The sequence below is a fragment of the Tetrao urogallus genome (genome assembly GCF_951394365.1).
Source record: "Tetrao urogallus genome assembly, chromosome: 1".
Classification (NCBI taxonomy): Eukaryota; Metazoa; Chordata; class Aves; order Galliformes; family Phasianidae; genus Tetrao; species Tetrao urogallus.
Window position 1 is genome coordinate 27,554,616 of NC_136813.1, and position 16,121 is coordinate 27,570,736.

A 16,121-nucleotide genomic window follows, 5' to 3' on the forward strand; every position below is an offset into this window, starting at 1 on the left:
TCACCATCTCCGGATGTTTTTAAAAACCATTTGGATGTGGTGCTCAGGGACATGATTTAGCAGAGGGTTGTTAGGGTACTATGGTCAGGTTGTGGCTGGACTTGATGACCTTTAAGGTCTTTTCCAACCTGAACCATTCTATGGTTCTATCTCACTGAAATCCAGAGCCCTCACTAAATCTAAATTAAACACCGCATACTATAATTTTACATCAATTTTAATGAGTTAGAAGACAAAATACTGATATCTTATCTTGACAAATACAATTTGGAAAGTCAAACTTACTCACTACTGGGTTGTTCCAGATAAATAAGGCCACAAGTCCTAGAAAATAAAAATTTTGCTTTATTTTTAAGCGCCTCTATGAAAGGAAACTATATAATATCTTTTACTTCAATGCAGTAAGAAAATACCAAAAACATTAGAGAATTTTATATATATTTTTTTTTTTTAATTGTGACTCTTAGAGAAAACATTAACAGGCCCAACCAAAGCTCTTCCAGAGCTGAAGTAATAACATTATTGCAAAAAGAACTTAAGTCCAAGCTTGAACAGCAGAACAATTTTAATTTGGTGTAATAACATTTGTTACTATTTTATTCCAGAAAGAATGGATGTGTGTACATTGTTACTCAGCTTGTAAAACTCAGTAAAGCATGTGCCACAGCTGTGCACACAGCTCTGTATAAAGGCAAAGGCATTTTAAAACCTTAACTTTTACCAGTGTCACTGCAAGCCTTGTGACAGTTGATGTTTCTTTCCTATCATTATAAATACATCATTTCCAAAAAAAATGAAACTTTGTTCAAAAACAAAATATGAACAGAACATGAATTTCAAATCCTTCTCATTAAAATACTCTTAACTGCAATTCAACTGCAGCAGTGTAAAAGCAACAGGAAAACAAGGGCATTTTTAAACACAAGGGTTTTTAATGCTAGGTTCAGACTCTGTATGTGTAAGTTTGACTATATTTTAACATGCCTGCATAGTTTGCCTCTCGATGCCTTCCCTCAGGGATGCACTGGACAAAAAGAAGTTTTGAAAAAATAAACTAGTTCTCATTTGTTTATTCACTGTTTCAAGAGTGAGAGGAGGGACAGAAAAACAAGACATGCCCATGTTAATAAGCAATGATGCTTTTATAGCTTAGGAAAGACTTGCAATGGGTAAAAACTAAATATTTACAACTTGCATGGAACTGAACAGTTTTAAGCCAAATATGAACTCTACAAAAATACTGTGATATTACCAAGTTAATACTAATAGCCTTGGAAAAGCATAATTTAAATCACATCTGTGAATTGTTTCTACATTCTAGTGACCCTCTCATTTAGGGTACATTTGAGAGCCTCTTCATGGTCAAGGAGAGAAAACTATGACTTTTAGCTCAAACTCATGCAAGTGAAAAATACTACACTATTTTTGAAATAATGGGACCCACAATGCAAGTATTTTTTTTTAATGATGCTTCATCAATGTTTAATATTAAACAGTTTTTCACTGGTATGCACAATATAGAATTTCATGGACAAGACAAACTGCTTCAGAGCATACCAGATCTTGCCAACATGCATCCTATGCTACCAGGCAGTAGCCTGTTAGAGGAACATAGATAGACTTTTTATCATCTCTGACTTCAGATCAAAGCACAGAGCAGCTACTCATCAACTTGGATTAACAGGATCCCAAAAGAAGTTCCACCTGAGAATCTCCTGATTTTTAAATGATACACACAAAACTCTTTGCAGGTTGACATAAGCAAACTCAATTTACCCCCATTTAAAGGAAAAAAAATCATCCCTCAATTTTGACTGTACGGTCAACCAAACCACTTAGGAAGGTTTGCCTTGATTACAGAGTTGTATCTGCAGCACCCATAGACTGGAATAAACTGTCTTCAGCTCCAGATCTGGGTGTATAATCAATAGATATCAAGATGTTATAATCACAATATAATCAAGAGAGTTAGGCAAAATAGACAACGATCACAAAAAGAGAATAGGTGGAAGAGCTTACCCTTCGGCTGAGCTCACCAGAAGACACCAAGAGAGGTGATCTCCAGAAGAGATCCTTCCCCTCTGCTAGCCAGCTCTTAAATAGGTCTAGCCTGGCTCCACCCCTTCTGGCAGCACAGGTGAATTGCCTTCAGCTGTGCTCCTCTGGCTGACTCATGGCTCGCCTCAGGTGATTAATCAGAGGTTCAGGCCGTGACTCAGCAGTTCCCATACACTGGGAGACAGAAAATCTTATTTATTCTCACCCACTCTTTTTTTTTTTCTTCCTTTCCAAAGCTCTTCAGAAAGAATTCTAAGGAATTGGAGGGTAGGGTGTGGCAAAAATGGAAAGTCCATTAAATAAGAAATATTAGATCACAAAACAATCGTCCTTATACTTGTAAAAAGCAAACATTCATCATGCTGTTCTTACTTCTGTTTATACTACAACAATGGGAATGTTCAACAAAGCATTGGAACAGTTAGGGAACAGAATATAAGATGTGTTTATTCAGCACATGTAAACAGTTCCATTTAGCTGATCTGTAAAAGCAAGCAATTGAAATGGGCACTTCTCACACAATTTGAAAAATACAAAACTCTAAGCACTGATACACCAAGAATTCATCATTTTGAAATGAAGAAATGTACACTACCTTTCAAACTTGTGATACAGTGCAAGTAAGACATCGTATTTCTTTTTCAGCCTCGATACAGTGCTATCAACTTTAGTGCTTACAGTATCCATGTTAACATCCACCTCTTTGAGAAACTGAAAAAATGTGCACACACTGAAAAACAAAGATGGTAGATTAACATCACTCTGAAAATGACTATTCTGATATAGCTCCACTGAAAAAAAATCACCATAAAACATCACTTTACTTCACCAGATTTCAATGTATTTTACTAACATTAGCAGTGATTGAAAACCTGAAATACCCAACAGTGACACCTTGACTCCTATCCTGACTAAGAGTTCTAAATTTAGAATGTTTGTACTAGCCTAAGAACATGAGCCATAGCTCCATCCGTACTAAAGACAGACTCAGGAATTAAAATAGCAATAAATGCATTGAATTACATGGAATTTCATGTCTTACAATGAGTATTTGGGGGGTGGGGGTAAGGATGCTGCTGCTTGTTGGAAATATTACTGCACAGTTTACTTTCCCAGTAAACATGTAATACTATGGCCATCAAGAAAGCTTTCTACTCATAATTAAAATGAGCAGATAGATAAAAATTAAGATGGAGGGAGCTATCACATGTTTTGATCCTGTATAAAAATACTGTATTATGAGTGGGGTTTAGTTTCTTTGTTTTCATAAAGAAAAGGAGTTTGTTTAGAAATTCTTTCACCACAGAATACAGCAAACATTCACATCTATTTAAGTGGCTCCACAGGGCGAGATGACCGCCATAAATCTCTGCCAGATTGCCCTTACAAGTGCTGAAAAGCCCAGGGCTAGCAAGCAATTGAGTATTGCTAAAATCAAAGTCATCAGAGTAACAGCTTATTTTTTGAAGCCCCAAGGGAAGAAGCCTCCTTCAGACTGCAGAATACATTGGTTGGGTGAGTGCATCCTGTGCTCGAGTGGAACACGCTGAACATCACTGCACAAATGCAATTACATTTCATGGAAGCAGAAGCAGTTGTAAGTCAGTCAAGACTGAAGAGAGTAAGTCAAAACACAAGACTTGACCACTGTGATGGGACACTACATGAGGTAAAAGAGGCGTGGGGAAGCCTATCCCCAACTGATGATGGCAACCAGTGAATATTCTGTTCCAAGCCTGGAATTACTGTTGCGATGTGCTCCGAGTCCTTCCTCACTGACATCCTCAGTACTGTGTGTGAAGGAAATGGAAATTTTAACCCCTTGTTGCAAGATATCCAGCCCCTGCTGTAGCTCTTCCATTTGTACAACATGGTTTGTAGATGTGAAGGCTTCCCCCCCATCAGGAAAAAAAAAAATCTCTTGCAAGTTGATCCCTTGGCTATCATGAAGGCAAGGAACACAATTATAATCGGTACAAGTTGCCCATCTCCCACATACTTATGGAATGGCTCCAGGCACATTAAGACCACAGAAATGTACAAAGCTGCTAACAAATGCCAGGACACAATAATGCCTGAAAAGGCTCTGCTCATGGATGTGGCCCACATGCATGGCATGGTATTTAGGCAGGCAGCACCAGAATCCTGTTCCTTTAATATACCTGACGTAAGGGCACACCTGTCACTGTTACCATCCAAATTTACATTAAAAAAATAAAAAAGTACTTTAAGCCTCATTTCTCGTGAGCACGGTAAATATAAAAATATAATAGCAGCAATTTCCTAGAAAAGTACAATATTTAAACTGGCATTCAAGTTTTTGAAAATGAGCAGCATATTAGCAAACAATTTGAACCCTTTTTTCCATGAGCTAAGTGTTTGTAAAGAGTCTTATAGAAAATCTTTCTTTTCCTATATCAAATGTTAAGTAATTTATACAAAGTTGCTGAAAACTTTAGATTTAACAAGAACAAGAATTAAAGTTGTGAAACAATCATAAACCAATCTCATTTGAAGCAAACACTGTTGTTCCCTCAATTAAAACATGACAGCAAGACTCCTAGTTTAATGAAATACTCAGTAATGCCCATAAGTAACCTTCATTTTAAAATCAATGAGCCTGATACACACAAAAATTCACACAGATGGAAATATAAATTCACACAGAAAGACTCACCTTGTGCTTAAACTTTTCAGCAGCTCTGTAAAAGTGAATGTCATTTCATCCAGATCAATTGCTACAATAAAGATGCAGACTCCCCATGTCTCCTTCTTCTTTTTGTTATAAGCCTTTCAGAAAAAAGAGAAAATGAGTTTTATTTTTATTATGTCATACGAGTGGGTGGTATATAGAGAACATTAATTTGTTCACAGTAGATTAGAAATGACAAATCAAGAGACCTTCAAGCAGACATTCATCCATGATAACCAATTACTGGGTAACTGAAACTGGTACAAGTTGTACACTGCAGATGACAGATCAAGTGTTTCAAATCTTCCCAGGGAGTAATGAATTTTACCTGTACAATTCAGTAAGGCTGAAAAATAGCAGCTTTAGTTTCATTGAAATGGTTTCTGCTTTGCATACTTTCCTGCACCCACCCCAACTCTTTTTTTGAAAGCAAAATGCATACACAAAAATTACAAGAAAATTAAAAAATTGAAAATGGTAACTGTTTCCTATTCAGGATTACTTCAGGGAAGCCAACATCTCTCTCCCTGAACAGATCTTACCATTCAGTTGCTTCTACGCTATTATAGACACAAACTAATTTTGACCATAACAAGACACAGGAGATTAAGGAATGAGGAAAGATGGATTTGTTCCTTCCTAGAAAGAAAGCAGTCATAAGAAAAAGAAAGAAAATCGTTAGGGGGACTAAGAAATAAATACTCAAGAGCTTTATCCTACAACTAGATCTAAATAGCACAGCTGAACCACAAATGCATGCAGTAAACCGTGGCAGTAGCAAAGACCATCAAGGTTAAGTGGAGCCCAGAGGGAGCCAAAACACCAAACTCATGCTCTTCGACACTGCTCAATTTTAGCTCTCTCCCTGCCCTATCTTTTTTCCTTCCCCAGTCACCTTGACTAGCTGTCTACCAGACAATACTACGACAATTCACAGGAGCTCATTCAAGAAGATACTTTCAAAAGGCAGCAGCAATCAGGTCATACCAGATCTGGGTTCCTCCATCTTACGTGATCTTCCAAAACCACCCCCAGAAAGGCTCTGCACTCTCCACATCTTCGCTGGAGGTATCACCTACCCCAGGTTCTGCCAACAAACCATAACCGAGCTCCTGTGACCTCTCGGCCACTTTTAAAACTTACCCTTACTCAGCCATGAGGCCACGAGGTGACAGAGGAAACTACAGGCAAAGCACTAGCATGGTTGCCCCACTGCTTTCTTCTAAAGAGGACTAAACCCTGAACAGTCCCAATACCAGTGAGTCCACACAACTCAGCCTGTAAATAAGGAATCTGGCCCTCTTTGGAAGCCAATAGCTTGCCATGCCAATAAACGATACAAGGACAATTTCACTGACACTGCTAATAAGTCTTTTACAACTGCTCTGCTGCTTTTTTGAGATCAGTGATCATAAGTCAGTGAAGAGAGGCTGGGGCCTCCTGCATAGAGTGAAAAGCCTTATTTGTTTGTACGTTAAGTTAGATAAAAAGTTACAGTCTTAGAATGAGAGAATACACCAAGTCAGTGGGGGCCTGCAAGGATCAAGTCCAACCCCTGGCTCCACACAGCACCACCCAACACTCAAACATTGAGCATTACCCAAATGCTCCTTGAAGTCCAGCAGCTCATGGCCATCCCTACTGCTCTCTGGTTCAGACCCTGTCCCCAACCCCCAGCTGCCCTCCCCTGACGCAGCCCCACGCCGCTGCCATTCCCTCATGCCCTGTCGCTGTCACACAGCAGAGCTCAGCGCTGCCCTCCGCTCCCTGTGAGGAGCTGCAGCCGCCATCGGGCCGCCCCTCAGCTCCTCTGCTCTGGGTTGAACACACCAGGATACCTCAGCTGCTCTTCATATATCTTGCCCTCCAAACCCTTCTGCGTCTTTGTAGCCCTCCTTTGGAGGCTCTTAATAATTCTGTATCCTTATGACATCATGGAGCCCAAACTTCACCTGTGCCTGACATAGTCTAGACCTGATCGCTGATTAACCAGCCACCTTCAATAATGTGACAGCTATTTTAGCTACTTTCCTATTAGAGTTTTTCTATTAATCATGGAAACTTGTACAGTATATATTTTGAAACAAGCTCCTAACAGACTGAGAAGAATCCAACATCAAATAGTCATTGTAATTATTTTTATTGGAAGCCCTCCTCTTTTGGATATTTTGTGTATACTGTACACCACCAGCAACCTGCACAAGAGATAAAAACACTGCTGTTGAGGGGATTTTGCAGAGAACAGCTTTGCTAAGAAACACATTCCCACAGCATCAGACAGCTCCAGCACTCCTTTGCTAATAAGTGCCATGAGATACCAAAGCATAAGAACAAAAAAATGATCTGTAGCATTGGGACATTCTGCATTAACATCTCTTATGAGCTGGAAAAAAAAAAAAAAAAGTCTTGAATATTCAGGTTAACTAGTTAACTCCTAGAGATGACTATTCCCTTTCTGAGAGCAATACTGCTGCTGGAGTCAGTTCACAATGTCTTATCAGCAAGTGCAAACACAGCCTACATCATCATATAAAAGCATGTCTTGTTGGGCAAAGCCATAGTGCTATTTTTCCTAGTTTGTTGCCTACCCAAACAAGGTCAGCTCATTTGGAAGGCTTAACTCCACACAGGGATGATGAATGCCTCAATGTTATAGCAACTGTTTACTTGGTAGAAGCAAGATGTGGTTTTGTAAGAAGTTTTAAACTAATCCAGACAGTATTGGTTTGATGAGAGCAACTCATTCTTTTGACCAATAAAGAAGTTGGCAGCCTCAGAAGCAGTCTTTGAATCATATACAAACCATCACAGCAAATCAAACTCTAGCTATCAGAACTATTCCCATATCCACTGCTGATATTACAGACTGCTTTGGGCATCTTATTCTCAATCAGACATGCTAAATTATTTTTGGCCTAACACAAAAATTACATGGAACATAAGATAGGCAAGGTTGAGGGAACTGGGACTGCTTAGATTGAAGAACAGAAGGCTCCAGAGAGACTTCATTGTGGCCTTCCAGTACTTGAAGGGAACATATAAACAGGAGGGGAAAAGGCTGTTTACAACAGTGGATAGCAATAGGACAAGGGGGGATGGTTTCAAACTGAGACAGGGGAGGTTTAGGTTAGATATTAGGAGGAAGTTCTTTACACAGAGGGTGGTGACGCACTGGAACAGGTTGCCCAAGGAGGCTGTGGATGCCCCATCCCTGGAGGCATTCAAGGCCAGGCTGGATGTGGCTCTGAGCAGCCTGGTCTGCTGGTTGGCGACCCTGCACATAGCAGGGGGGGTTGAAACTTGATGATCACTGTGGTCCTTTTCAACCCAGGCCATTCTGTGATAAACTAACAAATCATTATACATGTATGTTTTGCTACTAGCAAAGAGCAGGTGTGAGCAGCATCTGAGTGTGTTATCCTCTTAACATCAGCAGTGAGGAAAACCTGGAATACAAAGAAGAACACTGGGCTACATGTAAATACCATGAAGGTAGGAGAGGAGGAACAAGGTAAGAAGAGTCCTTCCTAGTAAACCTGACTGCAGAGTGCTCTCCTTTTCATATTCCTCCCCTGCTTGGCTTGCAGATATTTTTCAACTAATTTCCTATACAAACTAGATAAAACCGGCTGCAGAACAAAAATCAGCAGCATCTCTCAGATCAAACACTTTGTTGATACCATACCCTCAGAGGAACCAACCCTATGACACAAATAAATGTTTGGTTTACAGTTAAAGCCAGACAACCCACCCCAGATAGACTTGAATGCATGGAAACATATACGAGACAAATTCACAGCCAGAAACTCATTTCTTAGTATTTTTTGTTTGTTTGTTTTTTTAATTGACCACAGTCTGATTTAAATTCTTTGTTAGTACAGACTACAGAAAATGGGCAGGACAGTGACTCAGCAGTTGTTCTTGGCAGCCAGTCAACCCCAATAAAGTGACTTCCAGTAACTTTATTTCAGCCTATCATAAATGAAAACCTATCAATCAGTATCTCCAAGATTATTCAGTACTCAATAGTTGTAATTAAACCCTTATTTCAAGTTTCGCTTATTTGCTTTTCAGAGGAAATCACGCTTTAACTTTGGGCAATACGGGTCTGTTCTCATTCTGGAGTTACTATTACTACTTCTTTATCTATTTTCAGCAGATCACCAGTTGCCTAAAATCTAGTGAGAACAACCTGGAACAGTCATTGACTTGAAATGCTCAAATTGAATTACTGTGCACCGGGGTCCTTCGTGCTTTGCTTTCCAGATGTTACTGCAAAATTACTGACGGCACTAATGGAAATAACTTCAGTTCTCTACCTCAAGGGGCCCTCCAGATAAAAAGAGACAGTAAGAGGAAGTCCCGGTTCCAGTTCATACGATAAGGCTTGGCAGAATTATCAACGTCTCCAACAACACTTTTCATGACCGAGTGATCCAGGAAAAAGACTTGAAGAGGTGCTGGGTAAAACAAGGTCATGAGAAACACACAAACACAGGCAGGTACTTTAACTAAATGGAAAGTAGGATGTCACACCAGAATTTCACTTTTGAAGAGGAAGCTATTTAACTTATTAGCTTACCAAAATCTCAGCCACTACATTTTAATACAGACACGAACTAAATGGCAAGAGGAAGACTCACAGGTATGTTTACGATTACCCACTGTCTAGACCTTAAAAGTTCTATGTAAAGAAAAGAGCCTCCAATTTACAGCAGCAATGGTTTTAATCTTCCTACAGAAAAACATTTGGAATGGACAATTACTATTAGTTCTTAACAGATTAAATCAAACATATTAGCTACAAGTAACGGAAGTCCATGGAAGTTACTGAATCAATGAAAACAATTCTTCTGATTGGAGGGCTCCCCATTTTGTGGGCTGGGGATACTTGACCCACTGACAAACTCTTATGCACATTTAGAGGAAACTTGTTATGTTTTAAAACTCACTATTTCGTTCTTCTGTTTGGATTGCAGTTCACCTTAATGTTCTCTCTGTTAAGAGAACAATTCAACTCTTGAGTGAGTCAAGTATGCTGCAGCATCCATATAGCAGTCACCAGGTGGAGAGAGTTTCAGAATGCAAGATGAGCAATCAGAATCAAGAGAAGTGACAGAAACTCCTTTCAGATGCTAGACTTACTGAAACTGAGAAGACAATAACACATTCATAAAGAAAGGTTGAGGGAACTGGAGTTGTTTAGCTTGGAGAAGAGAAGGCTCCAGGGAGACCTCATTGCACCCTTCCAATATTTGATGGGAGCATATAAACAGGAGGGGAAAGGGCTGTTTACAACAGTGGATAGCAATAGGACAAGGGGGAATGGTTCTAAACTGAGACAGGGGAGGTTTAGGTTAGATATCAGGAGGAAGTTTTTCACTCACAGGGTGGTGATGCACTGGAACAGGTTGCCCAAGGAGGCTGTGGATGCCCCATCCCTGGAGGCATTCAAGGCCAGGCTGGATGTGGCTCTGGGCAGCCTGGTCTGTTGGTTGGCAACCCTGCACATAGCAGGGGGGGGTTGAAACTTGATGTTCACTGTGGTCCTTTTCAACCCAGGCCATTCTGTGATACTTATGTTTGTTGATTACAAAATAACTATCGCTGACCTGAATTTAAACATGAGAACAGTTTAGATCAGTACTTGTGGAAGAGATTCATGGGCATGGAAGGTTAAACTATAGAAGACTAAGTATGGTGATTATAGGTCCTTTCTCAGAGGGTTTGGTTTTTTTTTTCTTAGTAAAGTTAGATAAACAATCAATAAAAGCAACTCAGGAATTCATGAGTACAAAGAGCTGACAGCAGCAGGATAGGCCATGTTTCGCAAGCAGTACCATGAGGAACAGCAAACGACAAAGCAAAGCTTCTACCCAGGCACCACATACTGCAACAAGATGGGCTGAAACACAGCAGACTCCATGCTTCAAAGTCCTCTCCAATAAACAGACCAATAAGTAATTCCAATATACCTATTTACTCCACCTAGAGGCTCAGAGGCACTACTGCTTCTTAATACAGATCTAGGAACAGGTACAAACAATTGGAGCACAAAGGTTCCCATTCAAGAAGCCAATTTCCCAAGTCAACAACTGTCAGGGTATAAGACTTTTGAAATGAAGACTGTAAAAACAACTCTAAAACAACTGTTTTGTTTACTTAAGTAACTTAGTTTGGTAGACAAGATTCCAAGCCTTTCAGTGACATTAGCACAGAACTTCTGTATACACACACTACTCTGTTTACATGAAACATGCACTGGGGCCCACCAGATATAGAAAGAATTTAAAGCAAAGTCATATTTCTAGTCACGTATCACATATCTTCTTTCACACCATACATCAGCAGTGCTGCATCTCAGGAATCAACGTTTGGGATTCTGCCTCAGAGGTTTTGAATTACAGTTTTGCTGTAAAACAGTGCAGTTAAACTCAGGTTGTCACAGCTTTAATGTTCCCCACTGAAGAAGAAAAACACCACCACATTTAACAGAGTTTTGAACAGCTTCTCTCCATAGGTTTAGAATTTTAAGCTACAAGCTGTTCTCATTTTCCAGAAATACAGGCTATAGGAGAGAGAGGGCAATACTTCCTCCTGCTGCACACCTCTCACCAGCGTTCAGCTGTTCAAGGATTCAAGACTCAGCTGCGATACAGAGCAGCTGCATAACCTTGACTCAAACTGCTGAGGAAACAAAGAAGCTGAGAGCTGTATGAAAAGCTGCAGTGTGGACATGTCAAGGTGAGAAAGGTAAAATTACAGACAGAAGATCGTTAGCAGCTCAGATTCAAAAGGGAAAAAAAAAAAGAAAAGCACAACATGAAAAGGTGTTAACACCTTAAAGGAAAAAACCAGCAAGTCAGTTTTGGTGGCATTGGAGGATGATGGCACAGAGGATTCATTTCAGAGAGCAGCAGATACCAGCCTTTTTCATACTGGCTGATGCCTGCCTGGCCAGGCACCCTCACATATCTTACTGGACAAGCACACCCAGGCTTATAAGTCACTGCATTCTAGCTATCTTTTGTATGCACTTGCCAAAATATTAACAATAAGCTTTGTTTGTAATAACAATCTCTTAGCACACAGCTCCATGTACTCGAAGTGACAACCAATACTAGTTATTTTAAGTTTATAATCATTCATCAATCAAGGATATATCAGGTGTTCAGATCAGCCCAAGCCCATTTTTGCACTCTTGGAGTGCAAACATTTTTTTTGCACATATTTACACACACGGAGTGCCCATCCAGTTATACAGCATCTCATGTCAGGGCCACACTGCTTCTTCATTAGACCTTCAAGTTGCCCCTCCATGTCCTCAGAGGCTTGGCAGGCACAACTTTGAGATCAGACATGAAAAACAAGGCCAGCCTAACAGGTAAAGGGTTCAGGTTTGTATGCTCTGTACCAAGATGAGAGCTAGGATCACTGGGTGCTAGCTCTAATTCCACTCCATCTGATGACTTAATCTGCCTCAAATCCAACAAGCATTTAGGTAGGCATTTTTCTCAGTTTGTGTCCTGCTATTTCCCTTGCCACCCAAGAAAGAAAGAAGCTAAATAAGCAGCTTCTTCTGTCTGAGTTCTGAACTGAGAGGTTGGTACTGCCCAAAAATGTGCACAGCAGATGCTCTCAGAGCAACCACCAGGATAGCTGTTCACATCCTTATCTCTAGCACAGGGGAGAAAGCAGCACACATTTAAATAGAGCCTCATCCTGAGTGCTCACCAGCTATTGCAGAAAGTCATGGTGCAAAGACATGGTAACAGCCTGACTTGGGAAGAGAAGCAGCAATTAGCCAGGCAGTTAATCTGCTGGATTTCAGACTCAAATGAAGCCTGCATTAATCTCAACTACAAGCATCAATTCCAGCAGCTGTTGGAAGCCCTTGGCAGCTTCCTCATCCCAACACCTTGTTGGTCTGTCAGAAAGTTTGATGAAAATGGCCAGGATTGGGCTAAAATATAGCACAGGCCTTTTCCTACACACTGAGATGCTCTTGGATAGGCTTTATTGCATCGCAGTGCAATAAGTATCAGTGCACTTAATGATGAAGGCCTAGCCATTGCCCCATCCTGAACAGAGAAATAAAGATGTAGAAAGGGAGGATTTCCAGTGCTCTGTATCTTACCTGTCCACTTTTAAGTCCTGATCAGCGAAATGAAATCTTCACCCACAAGTGAAATTCACAGAACTACACCGAAACCTGTCTCAGTTTTCACTCGTTAGGGCTGACTGCTTCCTGTTTCAGTTCATACACAGAAGCTTGACTTTGCTTTCAAGTAAACACTCCCTGGGGAACCCTACAGCCAGTGCCCATCTGATACCAAGCAGCACACGGCTTCCCTCACACTGCCACTGCAGCACTGACAAGCACAAACCCATCAAGAGCTGAGGGAGGTTTGAACACTGCAATTGGTGCTATATCAGCAGCACATCAGCTCCAGGCACAGGGATGCCAACCCACACCAGATCCTGAGTTATGAACAGTTCCCCAGTGGGCTATGTTCAATCTCACCCAGGTCAGCATCACTATTTGATTGTGCTGCAGCTACTCTCCAAGCCAGCAGTGATACAGTGAGGGGAAAAAAAAAGGTCAGGAGGGCACGTAACACCTTAATCTATTTATGTGCACCCAGTGATTAACTTGGAATGGAATTATCTCCCCCTGTACTCAGCTCTAGTGAGGCCACACCTCAAGTACTGTGCTCAGTTTTGGGTCCCTCACTAAAAGAAAGATATTGAGGCCCTGGAACGTGTTCAAAGGAGGGCAGCAAAGCTGGTGAGGGGTCTGGAGCACAGGGCTTATGAGGAACAGCTGAAGGAGCTAGGATTGTTCAGCCTGGAGGAGGCTCAGGGGAGACCTCATTGCTCTCTATAACCACCTGAAGGGATGTTGTAGTGAGCTGGGGGTCAGCTTCTTCTCTCGTGTAACTAGAGATAGAACTAGAGAGAATGGCTTCAAGCTGTGCCAGGGAAGATTTAGGCTGGATGTTAGGAAATACTACTTCTCTGAAAGAGTGGTCAGGCACTGAATGGGCTGCCCAGGGTGGTGGTGGAGTCACCGACCCTAGAGGTGCTCAAGGAACGTTTGGATTTTGTGTTGAGGGACATTTTTTAGTGAGAACTGTTGGTGATGGGTGGATGGTTGGACAGGATGATCCTGTAGGTCTTCCCCAACCTTGTTGTTTCTGCGATTCTGGGATCTCAGCTCCAAGATCACCATCATGTAAGGAGGAACATTTAACGAGAACATCACCATTTTTTGCAGACCCCTTCCACAGCCTCTCACAAGAGTAGGTGATGGACGTCTGCACACAGACACACGGATAAAGTGTGACCTGCATAAAGATGCCCACAGCCTGCTGCATTTACAGATCAAAGGGACATCAGGAGACTCCCCAGTCCAACCCCGTGCCAAAGCAGGTTCCCTACTGCGGCTCACACGGGAAGGCAGCCAGACGGGTCTCAAACATCTCCAAAGAAGGAGACCCCGCAGCCGGCCTGTGCAGCCCGATGCAGCGCTGTGTCACTTCGCCGTCACCCCAAGCAGTTCCCGGTGCCGCCGGGCAACGCTCCGAGCGGACCGCAGCCCCCCCACACTCACCGGAGCCCCGTCGGCGGCCGCCAAGCTCTCGTACGTCCTCCAGGCCTTCTCTCTCACGCTGTCCGACGCCTTCAGCGCATCACAGAGAGCCACGAACTCCGCTTCTCCCACTTCCAGCCTACAAAAGCATTGCGGAACACGCTGGCACCGTGCGCTTCGCGGCCGGGTTTGCGATACATCCCGGAGGACGCGGCGCGGCCGCTGCGTTGCGCTTACCGGGTGCCGCCGGGCGGTGAGGCGGTGCCGGCGCCGCCCTCGGGGCTGGTGCGCTGGCTCCGGGCGGCGCCCGCCCTGCGAAGGGGCTTGGGCGGCATGGCGACCGTCGGGCCCCCGCCGTACAAACGGCCACCGAGGGGCTCCGCTTCGTTTCGCTCCCCTCCCTTCCCCGGCGCCCGAACCGCGGGAAACTCGCGTCAACGCCCGCACCCTGCGTCACTTCCGGGCCGGCCGCCGCTCCCCACCACGCCCCGCTACAAGGCGCCGAACTCAGAAGGAGGGCGCAGGGCGCGGATGCCTTTTGACCAATGAGGGCGCTCGCTTCTACCGCGCTAACCAATAGGAGGCGGCTCCGCTTTAGGCGGCACGGCGACCGGCCGAGGGCTGTGGCTCGCGGCGCTGTGAGGTGGTGGGCGGGCGGAATGACGGCGGTGCCTCAGCTGGAGCGGTTTTCTCTTTCTGTGGCTCCCTGCTGCGCTCGGGGCAGCTGCTGCTGTGAAAGGCTTAATTCAAATCAGAATCACAAAATCGTTTGAGTTGTAAGGGACCCCGAAAGGCCATCCGGTCCAGCTCACCTGCAATGAGCAGGGACACCTACAGCTCCATCAGCTACTCAGAGCCCCGTCCAGCCTGACACTGGGCGTATGCAGGAATGGGACATCCACCACCTCTCTGGGCAACCTGTGCCACTGCCTCACCACCCTTACTGTAAAAAACTTCTTCCTTCTATCCAGTGTAAATGTCCCCTCTTTTAGTTTGAAGCCATTTCCCTCTGTCCTGTCACAGCAGACCCTGCCCTTCTTTCTTTTGCTCCCCTTTAGACACTGAAAGGCTGCTCTCAGGTCACCTCACAGCCTTCTCTTCTCCATGCTGAACAGCCCCAGCTCTCTCAGCCTGTCTTCATAGGAGAGGATTTCCATCCCTTGGATCACTTTTGTGGCCCTCCTCTGGATGCACTCCAGCAGGTCCATGTCTCTCCTGTGCTGAGGACTCCACATCTGGATGCAGTACTCCAGGTGAGGTCTCACAGTGCAAAGCAGAGGGGCAGGATCACCCTGCTGGCCACACTGCATTTGAGGCAGCTCAGAATACAGTTGGCTTTTTGGACTGTGTGGCATATTGCTGGCTCACATCCAGTTTACCATCCACCAGTACCCCCAGGTTATTTTGGCATTGCTGTGCTCTATCCCCACACATCTCAGCTTGTATTGATAGTGGGAGTTGCCACAACCCAGATGCAAGATACTTGGCTTTGTTGAACCTCATGAGGTTCTCCTGGGCCCACTGCTCAAGCCTGCCTAGGTCTCTCTGAATGACAAATCATCCCTCAGTGTATTAGGCACACCACACAGCTGGATGTCATCCACAAACTTGCTGAGTGCGCACTTGAACCCGTTGTCAATATCATTTATGAAGATATTAAAGAGCATAGTATTGTAGCATAATCCCAGTCTCTGGGCCATGCAAGCCTGCTGCAAACCAGTTTTCTCTAACACCAACCCTTACTGGTACTGGAGAGGACCTTAGCCCAGTCTGAAATGG

At 43.3% G+C, this 16,121-nt stretch overlaps 1 protein-coding gene across 1 annotated transcript in view; it reads right to left on the minus strand.

The window, feature by feature from the left end:
- Positions 1-14,677, minus strand: part of RB1 (RB transcriptional corepressor 1) — a gene marked incomplete at both ends in the record, with an annotated part of 78,499 nt that extends 63,822 nt beyond the window's left edge. Inside the window, 5 exons of the mRNA XM_079547091.1 lie at positions 286-324; positions 2,654-2,788; positions 4,736-4,848; positions 14,364-14,481; positions 14,580-14,677. Of these exons, the coding sequence (XP_079403217.1) occupies positions 286-324; positions 2,654-2,788; positions 4,736-4,848; positions 14,364-14,481; positions 14,580-14,677 (503 nt within the window). The remainder of the gene's footprint in view (positions 1-285; positions 325-2,653; positions 2,789-4,735; positions 4,849-14,363; positions 14,482-14,579) is intronic.
- Between the last annotated feature and the right edge of the window lie 1,444 nt (positions 14,678-16,121).